Source organism: Artibeus jamaicensis, unplaced genomic scaffold (assembly GCF_021234435.1).
Source record: "Artibeus jamaicensis isolate MK-2021 breed Jamaican fruit bat unplaced genomic scaffold, CSHL_Jam_final scaffold_612, whole genome shotgun sequence".
In the NCBI taxonomy this organism is placed as follows: Eukaryota; Metazoa; Chordata; class Mammalia; order Chiroptera; family Phyllostomidae; genus Artibeus; species Artibeus jamaicensis.
This window is the reverse complement of record NW_026522049.1, coordinates 2,063,234-2,080,527: the sequence shown is the minus strand read 5'-3', so window position 1 is coordinate 2,080,527 and position 17,294 is coordinate 2,063,234. Positions and strand designations below refer to the sequence as shown.

General features: G+C 52.0%; 1 protein-coding gene across 5 annotated transcripts in view; it reads left to right on the top strand.

Annotated features, from left to right (window-relative positions):
• Nucleotides 1-498: 498 nt before the first annotated feature.
• The window catches only part of ADAMTSL3 (ADAMTS like 3), a 143,075-nt gene continuing 126,279 nt past the window's right edge, over nt 499-17,294 (top strand). For 4 of the 5 annotated variants that reach the window (XM_053658971.1, XM_053658968.1, XM_053658970.1 and 1 more), the window contains exons 1-2: nt 499-601; nt 1,867-1,970. In XM_053658971.1, the coding sequence (XP_053514946.1) occupies nt 1,902-1,970 (69 nt within the window). In that variant the 5' untranslated portion in view covers nt 499-601; nt 1,867-1,901. Of the gene's footprint in view, nt 602-1,646; nt 1,971-17,294 lie in introns of those variants that run through there. The other variant, XM_053658969.1, reaches the window with a different exon arrangement.

Sequence of the window (17,294 nt, the reverse complement as noted above, 5' to 3'; positions counted from 1 at the left end):
GCCGGCGCCCGGGCCCGAGCGGGGTGGGGTGGGGACGGGGGTGGGGGCGGCATCCCCACGCGGGCTCCGGCGGCGGCGGGGCGCCGGGCTGGCTCGCGCGCGGCCGCCTTTCCCCAGCGCGGCCGGCGGCGGCGGCGGCGTCGGCAACCCCGGCTCTGGCACCGCGCCTGGCGGCCGGCCCGGGCGAGGAGTGGCTTCCAGGAAGCGGGCGCAGGAGCGCTCCAGCCGCGTCTCGCCGTCGCCGGGGCCCCGCGCGCTCCGAGCGCCGGGCCGGGCCCCCCGCACTCCCTGCGCGCCGACGACCCCGCGCGGGCGGAGGGCGGGCCGGGCGCGCGTTGCACTTGCCGGGCGGTGCAGGTGGCGGCGCGCGCTCTGCGCTCTGGGCCGAGGCCAGCGAGGCGCCGCGCGCCCGGAGGGGCGGGGGAGGCGGGGCGGCCCGGCCCGGCCCCATTTAACTTCGCTGCGGAGACGCGGCGGGCAGGAGGCCGGCGTCGGGGACGGTCCGGGCCCGTAGTCCGCACCGGGGACCGACGAGGCCGCCGCGCCGTCTCCCCTCAGCGCGCGCCCGGCCCGCCCGTTCCAGAAGCGCCCGCGGTGCCAGGTGGGTGCTGGGCGCGGGAGCCAGGGCGGCTCTCCCAGCCGTGGTGACCCGGGCTGGGGACGCCGTAGTCAGATTTGACAATTCAAACTTTAAAAACGAAGATATCAGTGACTTGGCAATATAAACAGGGAAAATACCGAACCCCTCCGCGGGGTCCGAACGCCTCAGAGAGGGACGGGTACGGGGCTGTGCGCGGGCGGAGGGGCGGTCTGGGGAGTTTTTTGAGGGGAGTCTTTCAGGTTTGGGGGCGTCTAGGTAGAAAGGGGGAGGCGGCAGCCAGAAGCCTCAGGCGTCGGGAGGTCCCGCAGGTTGGCCGCGCGCCGGTCTCCGGCTCCTAGGGGGCCGCCGGCCGGAGGGACGCGCCTGGCGCGGAGCGTGGGCGCGGGGAGCCGCCGGGACGGCCGTGCCCAGAGCGAGTGAGGGGCGCGCGGGGTCCCCGGCCCCGCCGCCTCCCTGCAGCCGGGAGGTGCCGCCCCGGGTCGGAAGCAGCAGCACATTTGCGGATCGCATTAGGCCGGGTCCTTAATGCTTTCTCCAGATGGAGAGGAGCCACCGACCCGCCCCCGGACACCGGCTCCGCCAAGGCGCCCGCGAGGCGAAGCGCGAGGCGAGGGTGACTTCGGCTTTTCCAGTCTCGGCTCGTACTCATTTCGCCGGGAACTCCCAGGAGGACCCTGGAGAACCCCTTACGCGCCCCCTGCTCCACAGGGTGTCACAGGGTCTCTGCCGGCGCCCCCTCCCTGCTCCGGGAGGCTGTTGGCTGCCTCGCGGGCCTCGCTGGCTGCAGCCCGGGGCTCCGAGGGCGCACCGTGTCATCGGCGGGGAAAGCCCTGAACTTCCAGAAGACCTGCGCTGCCGCTCGGGAGTGGTCACCGACTTGCTGGCAGGCCCCGTCCCCTCTTTGGGACGGTTTTGTGGGCCCCAGACTCACCTTGGCCCGAAGTAGCAGAAGCTGGCAGGTGCCCTAACCCTTGGCTCGGGGTCGGTTTCCTGAGTCGTTTGCCAATGGCCACACCCTGGAGCTGACAAACGAGCTGGAAAGTGGCTGGTGCGGAGACGCCTGGGCCTCTGGAGGCCTGGCGGCCTGGGCCACCCGCTGGAGGCCGGTCCAGCTGTCCTGCTGACCCCGATGTGGACTGGTCCCACTAGAGAAGCCCAGGCAGGCCCATCGCGGACGGACACAAACCTTCCCCAATCTCCCTCTGATTTGGGAGCTGCACTTAGGGCCGGAGCTGGTAGGAAACCAACTGTTTTCTCTTTAATAGGCTTGAGGTGAGAGCCGTCCAGGACAGCAGGCTCCATGGCGTCCTGCAAGAGCCACCGGTGGCTGCTGATCTGCGCGGTCTCCGTGCTCACTGCTCTCCGTCAGGTAACAGGGACGGGGAGGGGCATGGAACGCATGCGCTGTTGACTTAGGACCTGCACTCTAGGCCCCCCAGTCCCGCTGGGATTCGTGTTTCCGCCGTACCAGAGAGCATGAGATTTTCTTTCTGCTTGCAATGTGTCCTCAGAGGTTGCCTTACCTACAAGAATAACCTCAATCCCTTGGGTCCTGTCTGAGTCCTGAGTAAGGGCCTTAATGCCACTGTGGGTACCAGAGGTGACTTGGGACAGTCTAGAGTGGCCACCTCCATGTGCTTGGTAGAGGCTAGAAGCCAGGCCCAAGGCATGGGCAGAGTTCAGCGTCTGGCTCTGGCTCAGCTACTAAGTAAGTAGTCTAAGTTTACTTCTGTCGACACATACAACATGGTCTTGCCGGCTTTTTTTTTTTTTCTTCTTCTTTTCTTGACTCTTATGTTTCCCACTAGTCTGGGAGGACCCAGCTCACCTCACTGGCTGACAGGAGTAATGCTAGTCTTGGGGACAGACAGTAGGGAGGGGTGAGGACAGTAGCAAAGTGGATGGCACACACTTCCTTTATTCCCAGCCATGTCTTCCCATTGCCAGCTGATCACCGCTGAGTGGGGACGCAAGCCCATACTCGCCAGGTCTCCCAATCTTTCAAGAGAGCTGCACCACCCAGAGTTTCCGTGGAATCTGCTAGTTTTTAAAGCATCGAACGTCAGACGACTGTGTTTGTAGCCTGGATATGGTCAAGCAATTTGAAGCCCCAGATCTAAGGGTGTAGGACACACCTCAGTCAGTGCTGTGTCCTGAGGGCTGCCGCTCGCTCCTGTATTACCCTGTGTGAATTAGAACAGACTAGCCAACTGGGGACCACGCCCGCAGCCCAGGCATGCGCCCTGACTGGGAATTGAACCGGAGACCCTTCGGTTCACGGGCCGGTGCTCAACCCACTGAGCCACCCAGCCAGGGCCATAATCATATGTTAACAGGATGTCTTTTGTTAGCACAAAAGTATTCAAGGTGATTTTGTGGTTTCCTGGTCAGCAAGGTGCAGTGTGTGGTTGAAAAGTAGACACTTGCTTTTCCAACCCACCTGCTGGTCTGAAACTGGCCGGGAGAGCTTCGGAGATGTGTGCTTGGTCGTGCAGGGCTGAGGTTTCAAGGTGCAGAGTTTCATGCTGTCTTCCTTCACCCTGTAAAATCTGAAGGCGCTGTCTGTTGACCTTGGGCCCAGGGCAGTGCGTTTCCGCGTGTGGGGCAGTGTGCACAGAAGGTCATAAGAGGAGATTCGGGGCCGGCCGTCTTCATCACCCACAGTGTCCACAGTTCAAATCCCAGCCCCACCACTTCGCCACCTGTCGTGGGAACATCTCTGCGTCTCAGTTTGCACATCTGTGCCCGGGTGGGGAGGGTGGGGAGGGTGGGGGGAGGCAGAATCTACCTCACTGAGAGCGGCTAAATCATTGTGAAGTGGAAGAACATTACAAGCAAAGCCCGGCAGAAACAGCGTCTGGCACACAATGGGTGAACAGTCCGGGTTAGGGCTGTGAACAGTTACTTAGAAACAAGCCCAGGGCCTGTCATTTCGCTGTGCAGCTGTAGGGGGCCCTCGCGAGGCATAAGCCCATCAGAGAAAACGGGGCAGAGACTGGAAGAGGGCGGGGCCTGGAGGTGTGGGCGGGGTTGGCCCGGAAGGTCCTGTCTTGGGCCCTGGGAGAATTCTGGTGAAGGGTAGGTCAGTCCTGGGGTTGGGCACTTGGTAATTTCCCCAGGGACAGCCTGGGTCTGAGTCACAGCTGGTCCTCTGAGGTTCTGGGGAATTTGGGTATTTGGGGGTCTTTAAAGGGGTTCTTTAGTTGTCCCCTTGCCTTATTGATGCTGCCACCAGGGGGCTGGTGGCCTGTGAGGCTGAATGTCAAGGAGTGTGGGGTGTGCCAACTAATTGAGTAAAAACTGGATTTTCTTTATTAAATCAGCTAAAATGTAAACTCTTGCATTCACTGAGCCCCAGTAATCATGATAGATGGCAGAGCCAGCTATGAGGTCAGCTGTCTCATTTTCTCTAGCTCCTCCCCAGCCCTTTCTGGAGGCGGTCACTGTCTCCCTCACCCAGACAGCCAGGAAAGCCTGCCCCTCCTGTCTCAGGGACTCTGGGAGCTTCCTGGGGCTCCAGGTCCGCCCCCCAGAGACCCTGGTCTCCCCTGAGCACACAGCGGCTGCTGTTCCAGCACTCCCTTCCAGCCTTCCTCCTCCAGCAGTCCCGACTCACAGGGACCTCAGTATGGAGCCAGCCACAAGCTGCAGGCGTGCTTGGTCAAATCCAGTCCCGTGAAACCTTGGGATTCCATTTATTGAAAGCCCAGTCCAGTTTGAAAATTTGATCTCATACATGATTTAAGCCTCATCTCCCTTCTATCTAGTTGAGGCGTGAGGCATGGCTCTGAGTCCCCAACGTGGGTCCATGCTGTGGTCAGTGTCCTCAGCACCAGCAGGGGTGAGAGCAGGCCCTTCCTTCCTTCCTTCCTTCCTTCCTTCCTTCCTTCCTTCCTTCTTTCCTTCTTTCCTCCCTCCCTCCCTCTCTCCCTTTCTTCCTCACCTGAGGATATGTTTATTGATTTGAGGGACGTAGGGAGAGAGAAACATCGATGTAGGAGAGAAACATTGGTCATTTGTTTCCCTCAGGTGCCCTGACTGGGGATCGAACCCGTAAACTTGTGACACACGGGACAGCATTCCAACCAACTGAGCCACCCAGTCAGGGCACGTCTTGCTTTTCATTATTCTGGGTCCGGCGATGCGGGAAGTTAGAAATAAGGAGAGGAGTCAGAGAGAAAGGCAAACAGCTCTTTACTTAACGGGACGCCTCTTTCTGCCAGTTGCTGCTACCTCTGCAGCCCTCGTGGACCCTCTGCCCTCCGGGGGGCGTGCGTGAATCCTGGGGGGATGCTGCAGCACCTCCCTTTCCGGTGGCAGGAGGTGCCGCTCAGGCTGCTGGGCCGGGTGCTGGTTCACACGCAGTGCCCATCGGCGAGGGAGGAAGGTGGAGGCTGGGGATAATGGGACTTCTCTGTCTCCTCTTGACTTCTCTGTCTCCCCCTAGTGGACTCCGAGGGAGAAGTCTGTTCTATGTTGGTGCCTCTCTTAAGAACGCGGGGTACTCATTGTCATCAGCTTCGGGTCCTAAAGTCCCACGTTTCTGGCCTTGGGAACCGTCTCCCTGGATATCTCAATGCTAAAATTGGACATGTTGGCTCCAGGCTCGGGGCCCCGGCTAGCTGTTCTGGTCTCATGTTCGAAATGCTGTTTTAGGCGGTTCTGGGTGGTTCTGGTCTTAGGGGTCCTTTCTGGTGTTTTCTGGGCCGTGGTGTTGTCTCTGGTCTTGAGGCAACATGGGTTCTGCTCTCAGCAGTGGTGCCGGCCTCGGAGGTCCCTGACGTTCTGGTGGTTCTGGCCGCGGTGGCATTTGCGTCCGTGTGGTTGTCATCTGGGTGGGGTCAGCAGTTCTTGTCTTGGTGTTGGCTCTGTCCTCACCAGAATGGGGGGGGGGCGCTTCCCTCCTTGTGTGACGGTCTGTGATACCCACGCTCTTTGTTCTCTTGCTGCCTCTTTGACTTCCACTTCCACCTCCATCTTTGGCCGTCTCTGGCTCCTTTTTGCCCTTTGCCCTCCTCTTCCTCCCTCCCTACGTTGTCCCCGCACACCTGAGTCCCTCTCTCAGAGGCGTCCACCTGGGGTTCCTCTGGCCGTGGGGGCGCCCAGCTCTCAGAATAATTCAGACTCTCCAATTTAGGCTTTTGATCTTCTCTTCAATCAGGATTATAGATGCGCCGAAAGATGACTGGTTGTCCATTTTTTTTACATGAACCGTGAAATGTGAGCACTGAATACAAAACACAATTTTGATAATTCTGTTCTGGGTTTTGCTTGTTTCTTTTTTTTTCAACTCAAGGACCCCTCCAAAATAAGAGGCGTCTGTCTGCCTCTTTCATGAGAGAGGCTGAGTCAGGGCATCCACGAGGGGCTGGCCACCTCCCCCTGGAAGTCCCCCGGGGCCTCCAGCACTGCCCCCAACAACCCCCCTCCCAGCTCTGACTCAGGGCCTGGCTCTTCAGTCACCAGACATTGGAGCCAGGGTCCTGGGCTCACTCTGGGGGCATTCTCTTCTGCCTCCCCGACTGGCCCATTCGTTCCATCTCAGAAATGTCTCTTCGATCTGGTTTTTCTTCTCTGTTTCCATGGAGACCGCATGTGTGAAGAGGAGGGTGCGTGGCAAGGGTATGAGATAAAGGAGCTCAGACCGTTGGTGGCCGCCCTGGGGAGGACCTTGAGCAGCATCTTGCCCACGTGATAAAGAGAACTTCACCCATTGGGCAGCATACGGGCCTGGGGGCACTGACCAGGAGACATGGGAGGCACCATGGAGACCCCATTGGACCACTGGGGGCGCCCTTGAGCAAAGGACCCTCGGGAGGCTGCTGGTGCTGGGCCCCAATCAGTCAGGACAAGACCGACCGCTCCGTTCACTACTGTGAATGGGTCAGGACTGAGTTATAAACAAGAGGATGTGAATGTGGAAACCATTTCTGAACCTGAAGCCATGGAAGGGGAGACAAGCGAGTACATGGGATTGACAGAGAACGAGAGAGAGAGAGAGAGAGAGAGAGAGAGAGAGAGAGAAATTGAAAATTCCTTGAGGTTTTGAGCAAGTCTCAGAGGGCCCAGGAAGGCGAAAATTCACCCTGGTCCTGGGAGTCGGCCGGTTACGTTCGAAGGAGCAGTTTCAGGGGGAGGCGTGGATGGTGGACGGCCAGCCCCGCAGGCGGGAAATGAACACTCCTGTCTGAGGGAGGGGCAGGATCCCTGGAAAGGACTTTTTTTTTTTTTTAGCAAAGTGAACATTTAGTATATATGTTCTCTAAGGGGAAGCAGCCAAGGAGAAAGGGAGGGATTAAAGATAGAAGAGGAAAAAACCAATTACAGGTAATTGTTTCCCAACAGAAAGGAAGGAGGCTGTACAGAACTGGAGTGAACAGCTTATGGAAACCACGTTTCAAGGCTTACGACAGCCATTGCTCTCCGTTTATTTTTACAAAGATGCTCATTTCCATAAATAGCATGGCAGTATAAAGCCATTTCCTCCCCAAGGATTTTATGCCGCTTACTTTCTGGGATTTGTCAGCAGTGAACAGCCCCAGCCGGGGTGTGCTGTGCAGCACCATGGTGCCGGCCTCCACACCTCCAGATAGAAGTGACTTAGAGTTTTATTTTGAGAATGACTTACACACCAGGAAGAACTGTTTTTATTAAGCAAAACCTTATTATTAGATGAAAGGACTCTTAAGTTCTCTTCACTCTCTCTTTTGAAACTTCCATTGTGGAAGTTTCTCTTTTGAAACCTCTCCCCCCACCCCTTATTTAAAAACGTAAAACATTCTTGTTCTAAAAATGTAGAAAACGCAGGAAAGGACAAAAAGGGGAAAAAATCGCATTGCATTTTACCAGTTGTTAGGACTTTGTGGTGTTTACTTTTAATATTCTTTTTACTTATTTTTCAAAAGATTTTATCTATCTATCTATCTATCTATCTATCTATCTATCTATCTATCTGTCGAGGGGAAGGGAAGGAGAGAGGGAGAGAAATATCAATGTATGGTTGCCTCTCGTGCATCTTCTGCTGGGAACTGGCCTGCAACCCAGGCATGTGCCCTGACTGGGAATCAAACCCTGATCCTTTGGTTCGCAGGCCCGTGCTCCATCCACTGAGCTACACCAGCCAGGGCTAATATTCTTTTTAGAAGGTTGACCTACGTATATATGTATCTTATAAAAAGTGATAGCACCCTGTTCTGCTTATAACTTATTAATTAACAACGCGAGGAATATTTCTACATGCCATGAAATCTTTTTCTGTACTAAGAGTTAAGGTCTTTATAGTATTGTGCGATTAGTTAATATTTTATTAAGTAATTCTTTGCTGCTGAACATGTACGCTGGTCAGCGTTTTGCCCTTGCAAATAAGGCTGCCACAAACACCCTTTCCTGTGCGTTCTCTGTCATTTCTGCTAAGATCCCATTGGCAAAAGCCACTCACATAGCTGAAGCCATAGTCGGGGCTGGGGAAACACTGTTACCTACTATGAGACTAGAGCAGGTTATGTAGCCAAGCCCTGAATCACGGGGTGGGCAAATATGCTCCTCTCATAAAGGTAGTGTGTGTGTGTGTGTATGTGTGTGTGCATGGGGAGGGGTGGGAATATTGTTTTAAATGATTTTATTTATTATTTAGAGAGAGGGGAAGAGAGGGAGAGAGAGAGAAGAGGAGAAAGAGCAATATGGGAGAGAAACATCGATCAATTGCCTCCTTTATCCCCTTATGCTCTCCAACCTGGGACTGAACCCACCACTCAGGCATGTGCCCAGACCGGGAATCGAACTGGCGGCCTTTCAATTTTCAGTGACCCAGCTGAGAGCCACATCGGTCAGGGTGGGCGGGGATATTTTTGAGTAACGATCTGATCTAATCTGGCCAGACTAGGCTTTGCGCCGAGGCTGTGTAACTCCAGAAAGCACACTTGAATCACTGCCCTCACGCCATCGTCGTGAACTAGGATCCCAGGGTTGGGGCGAGTCAGCGTGAGTGAGGAGTGGGAGCCGAGAGCCCGTTCGCGGTGGAAAGTCACCTTCCCCCGTGTGAGACACGTGCTCGTGTAAGACAGGGAGGCCACGCGCCATCGGCCTCACAACGTCAGCCCTTTTCCGGAATCTGCGGCAAGCAGACGTCTAGAAATGGATCCCTCTCAGCCCCCAGGTCAGAGTGGCCCAAGTGAACAAGATAACATCACCCCTTGAGCATGTGAGCGTCTGTGCACTTCTGTTCCCGGAACCGAAGTTTCCAGAAACCACGCGTATCCTTCCTATGAGTGACTCACGGTCGTCCTGGCTCTGTTATGCGTCTAATTCCAAGTGGTTCCACGAGGAGGACGTCTGGCTAAGATCTGATAAGTTAGTCTCAAGCCATGTTAGGTGGCTGTACGTACAGTTTGAGAAAAACACCGCCCTGGCTAGTACACCCTGCTCTCTGCCTGCTGGGCGGGTTGACCGATTCCGATTCCACGTCTCTGGTATTGGGCTGGAGGGAGGGGTTGGTACGGGAGCCTCCTGGCACAGATGCGGCTCTGCCGTCCTGCGGGGTGGGGTGGGGGGTCCCTCAGAGCTGCTTGTGTTGTTGGGTACCTCCTTTCTCTCCTCCGACTCACTGACGTGACAGGTCACATTCGTGGGTTTTCTAGGGTGGAATCATCCCTGTCTTTTTGGCGTGAACTCCACTCTGCCGTGATGTATTGTCTTATGAGCACTCAGCGACATGTGGTTTGCGAATATTCCATTGTAAAGCGGCATATCTGTGTTTATAAGTCATGCTGGTCCGTATGACTCAGGTTTTCATACCAAGGTTATTATTCTCTTCATAAAATGGAAGCGTTTCTCATCATTTTTTCTTTTCTTTCCTCCTCTGTTTTCTTCTAAGCGTTTTATAGCTTTACATGCTTGTGTTTAAATTCCCGATCCATCGCGAATTGTTTTGTGTAATAAGGTGTGAGGGCAAGACTGACTTCTGCCCGCGGATGTCTGGCTGCTGTTGTTGGGTCTTGAAATGTCCATTATGTTTTGTCGGTTGATGATGTCGTTTAGTTCTGCTCTGTCCTCGGTGATTTTTCTGTCTAGTTATTGAGTCAGTTGCGAGAGAAGGGTGTTGAAATCCCCAACGCAAACTGGGCATGTGGCTCTTTTTCCTTCCAGTTTTCTCCGCGTTTGTGCCAGACACTCTGACACTCAGTGGCTGGCTGAACACACCTTTCGGATTCCCGTGTTTCTGGGTGGGTGTTCCTCCATGTCCTTCTCTGACCTGCCACTCTGGGGGCGGGCTCATGGGTGGACCAATGGTGTGAAAAAACTAGGGGTAAAGAGAACCTCAAAGATCACGGAGTACAAAACGGACCTAACAAATGGGCTCGGGACACACGGGGGCGGGTGGTCAGAGCTAAGCCTACCGACCCTCCTGTTGTCCATTAGGTGTCTTGCTCTGGACACCTAGCGGCCTCAGTGCCAGTGGCTAGTTGGCTGAGTCACCCTCCCTGTCCCGACCTTAGGCACATCTTTTCTGACTTCTTTTCTTTCTTTTCTCCCTCTTTCTCTCCATTTCATCCCTGCTTACCTTTCTTCCCCAGTGTGTTAGGTCCACCAGGGGAGCCCCTGATGGGGTCCTCTGGTGCGGTTGGAGCCCAGTGCGGGGAGGGGCTGAGCGGGCTGTCGGAAGAGGGAAGCCTCGGGTGTGTGGAGGGAGAGCGGTGGTGCCGAAGCGGGGACTCAGTGTCTGTGTATCGTTCGGAGGAGCACTGTGTAGTCTAAATACTCTAATCGGCCCTTTCCCGAGTCCAGGCCCAGATCCCGCCATTTTCCCCTCCGTGTTCCGCCCCCAGAGAGCCGGCGTCATCTAAAGGTTCCCCTTGAAGTATCTGCTTTCTGAGAAGTGAGCTGTGTTTATTTCTTCGGTTACAAAAATGTGTTGTTTATCACTCGTAAAGAAACGCGAATCTATTCCCGTTGGCTTCCCACCCGCCCTTGTCCCCGGGCCGTCCCCCAGGCGGCGGTCAGGTGGACCCGTCCGCCCTCGTCCTGCCGCGGTCGGTCGAGGACGGCGCCTCGGGCGGGGCTTCGGCGTCGGCCTGAGCCGGTCAGAGGGTATGGAGTCTAAGGAAGTGCACTTGGAGGTGTTGGGAGTGTGGCCCCGGTTTCGGCTGAAGGTACTGATTGGCTCAGTAAAACCGGTCATTCCGTTGAGCAGAGACGAAGCCGGCGTTCATGGGGAGCTGTGGGAAAGAGTGCAGACCCGGGCCGGCCTTCCGCTGGCCACCAGCACGGTGGGCACCGCTGGGGCTCTCTCTGCCCTTGTCGGCGGCCGACTGTTTCCCCCATGGGGCGTGGTGGGTCGTCCGGACGGGCACTGGGATGCCCGCTGTCGCCAGTCACTTGCTGTCTTACCTTTTGCCATGAGTGTTTTTTCTCCTTGACCTCTCACTTCTTTGTAGACTCCATTTAGATGTGCTGGGTATTAATATTAAATTGATATGTCAATGACAATATTAAATGCCGTTAAATATATAAAATATTTATTATATATGTATAATATACAATGTAATATGTTGTATAATATATCACTGTATTAATATTAATATCACCACCATATTAACAAATAATAGCACATATTATTTGGTATTTATTAATATGGAAGTGATATTAATGTTGATACATTGATATTATATTGAGCATATCAATGTCATTATACTATATAATGATATATTATATATGTAATTATATTATATTATATATCATTATACTGATGTTATTGATATATTAATATTAATTATCCACCGATATTAATATTGTTGATATATATTTTGCCCAAACGTATCTATTTTTTTTGCCCAAGAGGCTCTGTTACGCCCTGTAGGGCTCGGTGGAGAGGAAGTGAAGGCGTCTTCCCACAGACTGCCACTTGGGGCATGTGGCTCTTCCTGCTATGGCGTCCTCACTGATGGAGGGCAGCGAAGTGAGAGCAGGGCCCGGCAACAGGGGACCGGTTCTCCCTGTGGCTTCCCAGGGGGCGAGTGGGAGCCCACGATGGCTCATCCCAGCCTCTCCCTGGCCCTGGCTCGTCCTGCCTCCTCCTTTTTTCCCCGCTCTGACCTCATCGCCACAGCCTGGGTCTTTCTGCCCGAAGCCAAGCAGCAATGATGCTCTTTACAACCCGTCACAAACCCCTGAGAGGATGCGGACAAGCCTTGCGCCTATGCCAAACCCTATTTCCTTCGGAAGACTTAAAGATGCGTTTCATCGGAACGGAACTGTTTTTAAACAGGGAGGCAGGCTGCGCTCCTCACAAGGAAGGTTTGTGGTTCACTCGTGTTTCAGTCTCTCCTAAGTGCAGCTGACACAGTCGGGCAGCTCTTTCCTGTTGGCCTGGACTCAGATGAGAGGGGGCTCGGAGATTTGTAGGAACAGCCGTACATCAACCCAGTGTGAGCAAGAGTTGTAGTCGTAGCGTTTGGGATTTGGCCTGCATTGCAGTTGCTGCTGCGGAGGGCGTGGAAGACGTTTCCGGTCTTTGGTTGCACTCGGCGTGGTTAGAAGAACGTTTGGGTTGGTTTAGGATTTCCAGTTGCAAGGGTCAAGTTGAATTTGGTTGTTCAGCCTCACTGGTTTGATACTGATACCGGCTCCTGGGATCCAGCAATTGCTGTGCAGGTGGACCCTGTCTTAGGCGTGAAGCCTGCAATGCCACAAGGTCTTGATTATTGCTTCCTGGAGCCCCTTTGGTACCATCTGCGTGGTCTTGAATCCAAGACTGCATCCTGGAGAGTGTGGAGTGTGGAGAACACCCAGCTGTTCCTCGTTGGAGCATCCAGGGAAGTCCCCCAGAGTTCTGCAGGGCATCGCTGTTCAACAGAGGTGTGACTCAAGCCACATTTGTGACTTTGCATTTCTAGTGGCCACGGGAAAGCAGGTTAAAACACACAGGCGGAAATGAACTGTAGCGCTCTATTCCACATTACTCAAAATATCCAAACATTACCGTTTTCAACATGCAATCAATATAAAAATTCTCCACGAAAGACTTTGCTTCCTTTCACACGAAGTCCGTGAAATCCAGTGTTTGTTTTATCCCTACGGCCCGCTTTGTTCAGACTAGTCCCGTTTCACACGCTCATGTGCCGTGAACGAAGAGACACTTGGGTCTGAAAGGGCTCTGGCCGAGTTCGAGTCAGAACAGACGGAGAAGATGCGGACGGGGACGCACGTGTCACGCAGTGGAATGTCCGACTTCCACGGGTGAGGGTTCAAAGGTTTCCAGAGTCGCTGCACCACGTCACTGAAAATGTCCGGTTCTCCACAAAAATCGGAGGCATGGAGGACGCAGGAAAGTGTGGCCCCGTCACGTGAAGAGGAAGCGGTCAGTAGACACTTCCCAGAATCCAGATGGTAGACTTCTTAGACCATTCAAGTGGGCTGTTGTGCATGTGTGCTCCCGATTCCAGTGAAGAGAAATGGAAGTTTACCGCGGAAAATCAGGCAGATTTATGTCAGACTTTTCTCTCATAATTCTCGATTCTAGAAAATGGTGGAATTTTCTATGTATTTATGTGTGTGTGTGTGTGTGTGTGTGTGTGTATATATATATATACTCACATATACAAATACTTTTTTATCCACATGGAATTGATTTGCATGTGTTGATTGAGAACTCTGAGTTTGTCCTTTTTCCTTCTGAGTTTCCAGAGACGGAGAGAGAGAAACATCAGTTTTTTGTTCCACTTACTTAGGCATTTATTGGTTGCTTCATCAGGATGATGCTCTAATCCACTGAGCTACCTAGCCTATATATTTTATTATTTTGAATATATGTATACACATACACACAAAATACATATGTATTGAAATGCCACAAATATATACATGAGATATATACACACACAAATATATTTATGCCACGTATCCAAACATACACAAAGTCACTTATGTGGCATGAGGTGTAAAGGACAAGAGGTGGCCTGAGAGTCGTGATATAAGGAAACCGTGTGCCCACCTTGGAGCGCGAGACACGGAGCCTCATCAATACCCCGGAAGCCTGTCCGGTGACCCTTTCTTATCGCATCTTCCTCTCTGCTCAGAAGTCACCACGGCAGAAGGTGCATTGGGTGCCAGTCCTTTCTTCAACCCCTTGAGCGTGTGACCCAAAACAACAGATCACGCGGTGTCGGCCTTCGCTGAATTTTATCCGAATGAAGTCACTGTGCGTCTGGGCTGCTCTGATTCCTTCTCCGTTGGCGTGTGAAGCTGAGACCGTTCGCTCTCCCTGCTCCACTGAGCTCCGCGGCCCAAATGGACCGCAGTTCATCGATGTGCTCTCCTGCTGGTGGCTCGAGTTCGTGCCGAGTTAGATGCAGGGGGGTGATGTTTTATTCAGGAATTTTGCGTTCATTTCAAGGGTGAGATTGATATGTGATTTCTTGCCTGTCTTCTTGTCTGGTTTTGTTATCAAGGTTATGATCTCATAGGATGAATTATTGGGTGTTCCTTTTTTTTTACCGTGTGTGTTGAAAGAGTTTTTTAAAGATTGGAACTATTTACACTCGGAATGTTCTGTCTTATGCATGCACCTCTAAAATCTTCTGGGTCTCGTGTCTTCACGGGAAGGCAGTTAAATACTGAATCTGTTTTTTTTTTCTCCAAGAACCACCAAGATTGTTCTTTTTTTTAAAGAGCGGGTTTTGATGATTTCTAAACGTTTTCTAAAATTTCTTTGTTTCTGCCCGTGTTTCAACTATATTGGCCTCATTTTGTCCTCAACTTCAGTTCCGACCTGTGTTGCTGTGTTATGACCCATCTCCTCTCCTCTGTGACCCTTGCGGTCATTTCTGTCCCAGAATGTTAGAGCTTCCGAACTAGTCTCCTGCCTTCTGTCTCACATCCTCTGTTGCCTCTGCTCTAGGATAACACTTTCACGTCTCCATTTTTTTTAGATTTACTTATTTGTTTATTTATCTTTAGAGGGGAAGGGAAGGAGAGAGGGAGAGAAACATCAATGTATGGTTGCCTCTCATGCGTCCCCTGCTGGGAACTGGCCTGCAACCCAGGCATGTGCCCTGACTGGGAATCGAACCGCGATACTCTGGTTCACAGGCCCGCGCTCAACCCACTGAGCTACACCAGCCAGGGCCCTCACATTTCCATTTAAGAGGGATAAACACTGACTTGGTATCTGCCTACCAGCCCCCCCTCAGGGGCCGGCCCCTCCGACTTCCCTACACTGCTCTCCAGGCTGTGCTCTGGCTGTGCCTTCTACATTTGTACCAATGATATTACTTTGATAATTTAAAAAAAAAACAGTAAAGAAAGAAAACCACTGCCCCTTCATCCTCATGCCCGATTGTCCCTGTTATGAGGAATTTTGGAGCTCACCTAGCCCGGTCCCCTGCATTTAACCACGTGGGGAGTAGGATAGGGGACGTGAAGGGACATGCCGAGGGCCACGGTGCAGGTGAGCTGGACCTCCAGGCCCTCAACGGCAAACCCCGGGCCCTTAAATTTGACCCCTCTCTAACCTTGAGCGTCCATCACCGAACAGAACAGGTGTGCAGCGTCTCCAACTTTGTCTAGTTCATGACTGTGGTTTCCCCCACATCCTGTACTGTTGGAGAAAGCAATCCAAGTGTCAAACAAATGTGGAAGGATGTGATGATTTTTTGAATCCTCATCCGAGGACATGTTTATTGATTTTAGAGAAGGAGGAAGGGAAAGAGAGAGTGAGAAGGAAACATCCAGGTGAGAGTCTCCTGTTTGTGCCCCAGGCAGGGATTGAACCTGCAGTGTAACTATGTGCTGTGACTGGGGATCGAACCTGCAACCTTTTGGTGCACGGGACAAGGCTCCAACCAACTGAGCCACCTGGCAAGGGCATGAGATAGAATTAAGCGCTCCAAAGATTAGTTATCATCCTGTGTAGCCTTAAGAAACTAAAATTGGACCTTACAAAGATCATCATCTTTAATCTGTAAACCTTCGCCACGCCCAGTGCCCCGCGTGGAGCAAACACTTGTGTGTCTTCCTCTTTTTTTTGAAACAAAAATTGTGTGTTTGTAGTGATTTCTTCTGCTGACTGATGGTCCCAGGGTGCGTTTGTGACCACCGAGTCCCAGAGACCGACGTTGGCGTCTTCATTGTTTGAATCTACCACCTTTTTGTTTTGAAGAAGTCCTCAACATTGGAGTCTAAACCCCCAGTTTTTTTGCCAAGTATGGGGCTCCGCGTGATGCTTTTTTGGCCCATGGAGCAAAGACGCCCGGATGCTAACTCACGACCTTCCTGGTGCCTTGTTTTTTTTTGCCTGGTCCTCTCCACCCAGCTGCCTATTTCGCCCCCCCCCATCAGTCTGGATGGATGTTTCTTCTTTAACTCCTTGGTTGTTGGACTTCCATACAGTTAAATTTTCTAGCGGTTCTGGTTGATTTTTTGTTTTTTAAGTTTGTTGTTGTCCTTCTTTTGGTTGTGTGAGGAGTCACCGTGTATCTACCTATCCCTACATCTTCCCCCAAAATGGTTTTTATTTTATTGTTTAATTATTTATTTATTTTTATTGATTATGCCATTACAGTTGTTCTATTCCTCCCTTCATTCCCCTCCACCCTATCCCCCATCCCCACCATTACCCCCTTTAGTTTATGACCATGTGTCTCAAGTTCTTTAGATTCTGTATTTCCCATACTATTCTTGGCCCCCCATCTATTTTCTATCTACTGTCTATGCTACTTATTTTCTGTACCTTCTCCCCCCTTCTCCTCCTCCCACTCCCCTGTTGCTAACCCTCCTTGAGATCTTCATTTCTATGTTTCCACTCCTGATCTAGCCGTCCTTTTAGTTTGCTTTTGTTTTAGGTGTGGTTGTTAATAACTGTGAGTTTGCTGTCCTTTCACTGTTCATGTTTCTTTAACTTCTTTTTCTTAGATAAGTCCCTTAAGCATTTCATATAATAAGGGCTTGGTGATGATGAACTCCTTGAATTTGATCTTATCTGAGAAGCATTTTATCTGTCCTTCCATTCTAAATGAAAGTTTTGCTGGATAGAGGAATCTTGGTTGTAGGTCTTTGGATTTCATGACTTGGAATACCTCTTTCCAGCCCCTTCTTGCCTGTAAGGTCTCTTTTGAGAAATCTGCTGACAGTCTGATGGGGACTCCTCTGTAGGTGACTGTCCCCTTAGCTCTTGCTGCCTCTAGGATTCTCTCCTTCATTTTAATCTTGGCTTATGTAATGATGATGTGCCTTGGTGTGTTTCTTCTTGGGTCCAACTTCTTTGGGACTCTCTGAGCTTCCTGGATTTCCTGGAAGTCTCTTTCCTTTGCCAGATTGGAGAAATTCTCCTTTATTATTTGTTCAAATAAGTTTTCCACTGGTGGCTGTTTCTTTCCCCCTTCTGGTACCCCTATAATTCAGATGTTGGAACGTTTAAAGATGTCCTGGAGGTTCCTAAGCCTCTCCTCATTTTTTTGAATTCTTGCTTCTTCACTCTTTTCTGTTTGGCCATTATTTGCTTTCTTCTGGTCCACTCCATTGATTTGAGACCCATTTTCCTTTTCATCGCTATTGATTTCCTGTGCAATTCCATTCATTTCAATTAGTTTTGCCTTCATATGTTTGTCTAATTTGTGGCTATAATCAACCAGTTCTGTGAGCATCCTGATCAGCAGTGTTTTAAACTGTGCATCTGAGAGTTGTGCTATTTCTTCATTAC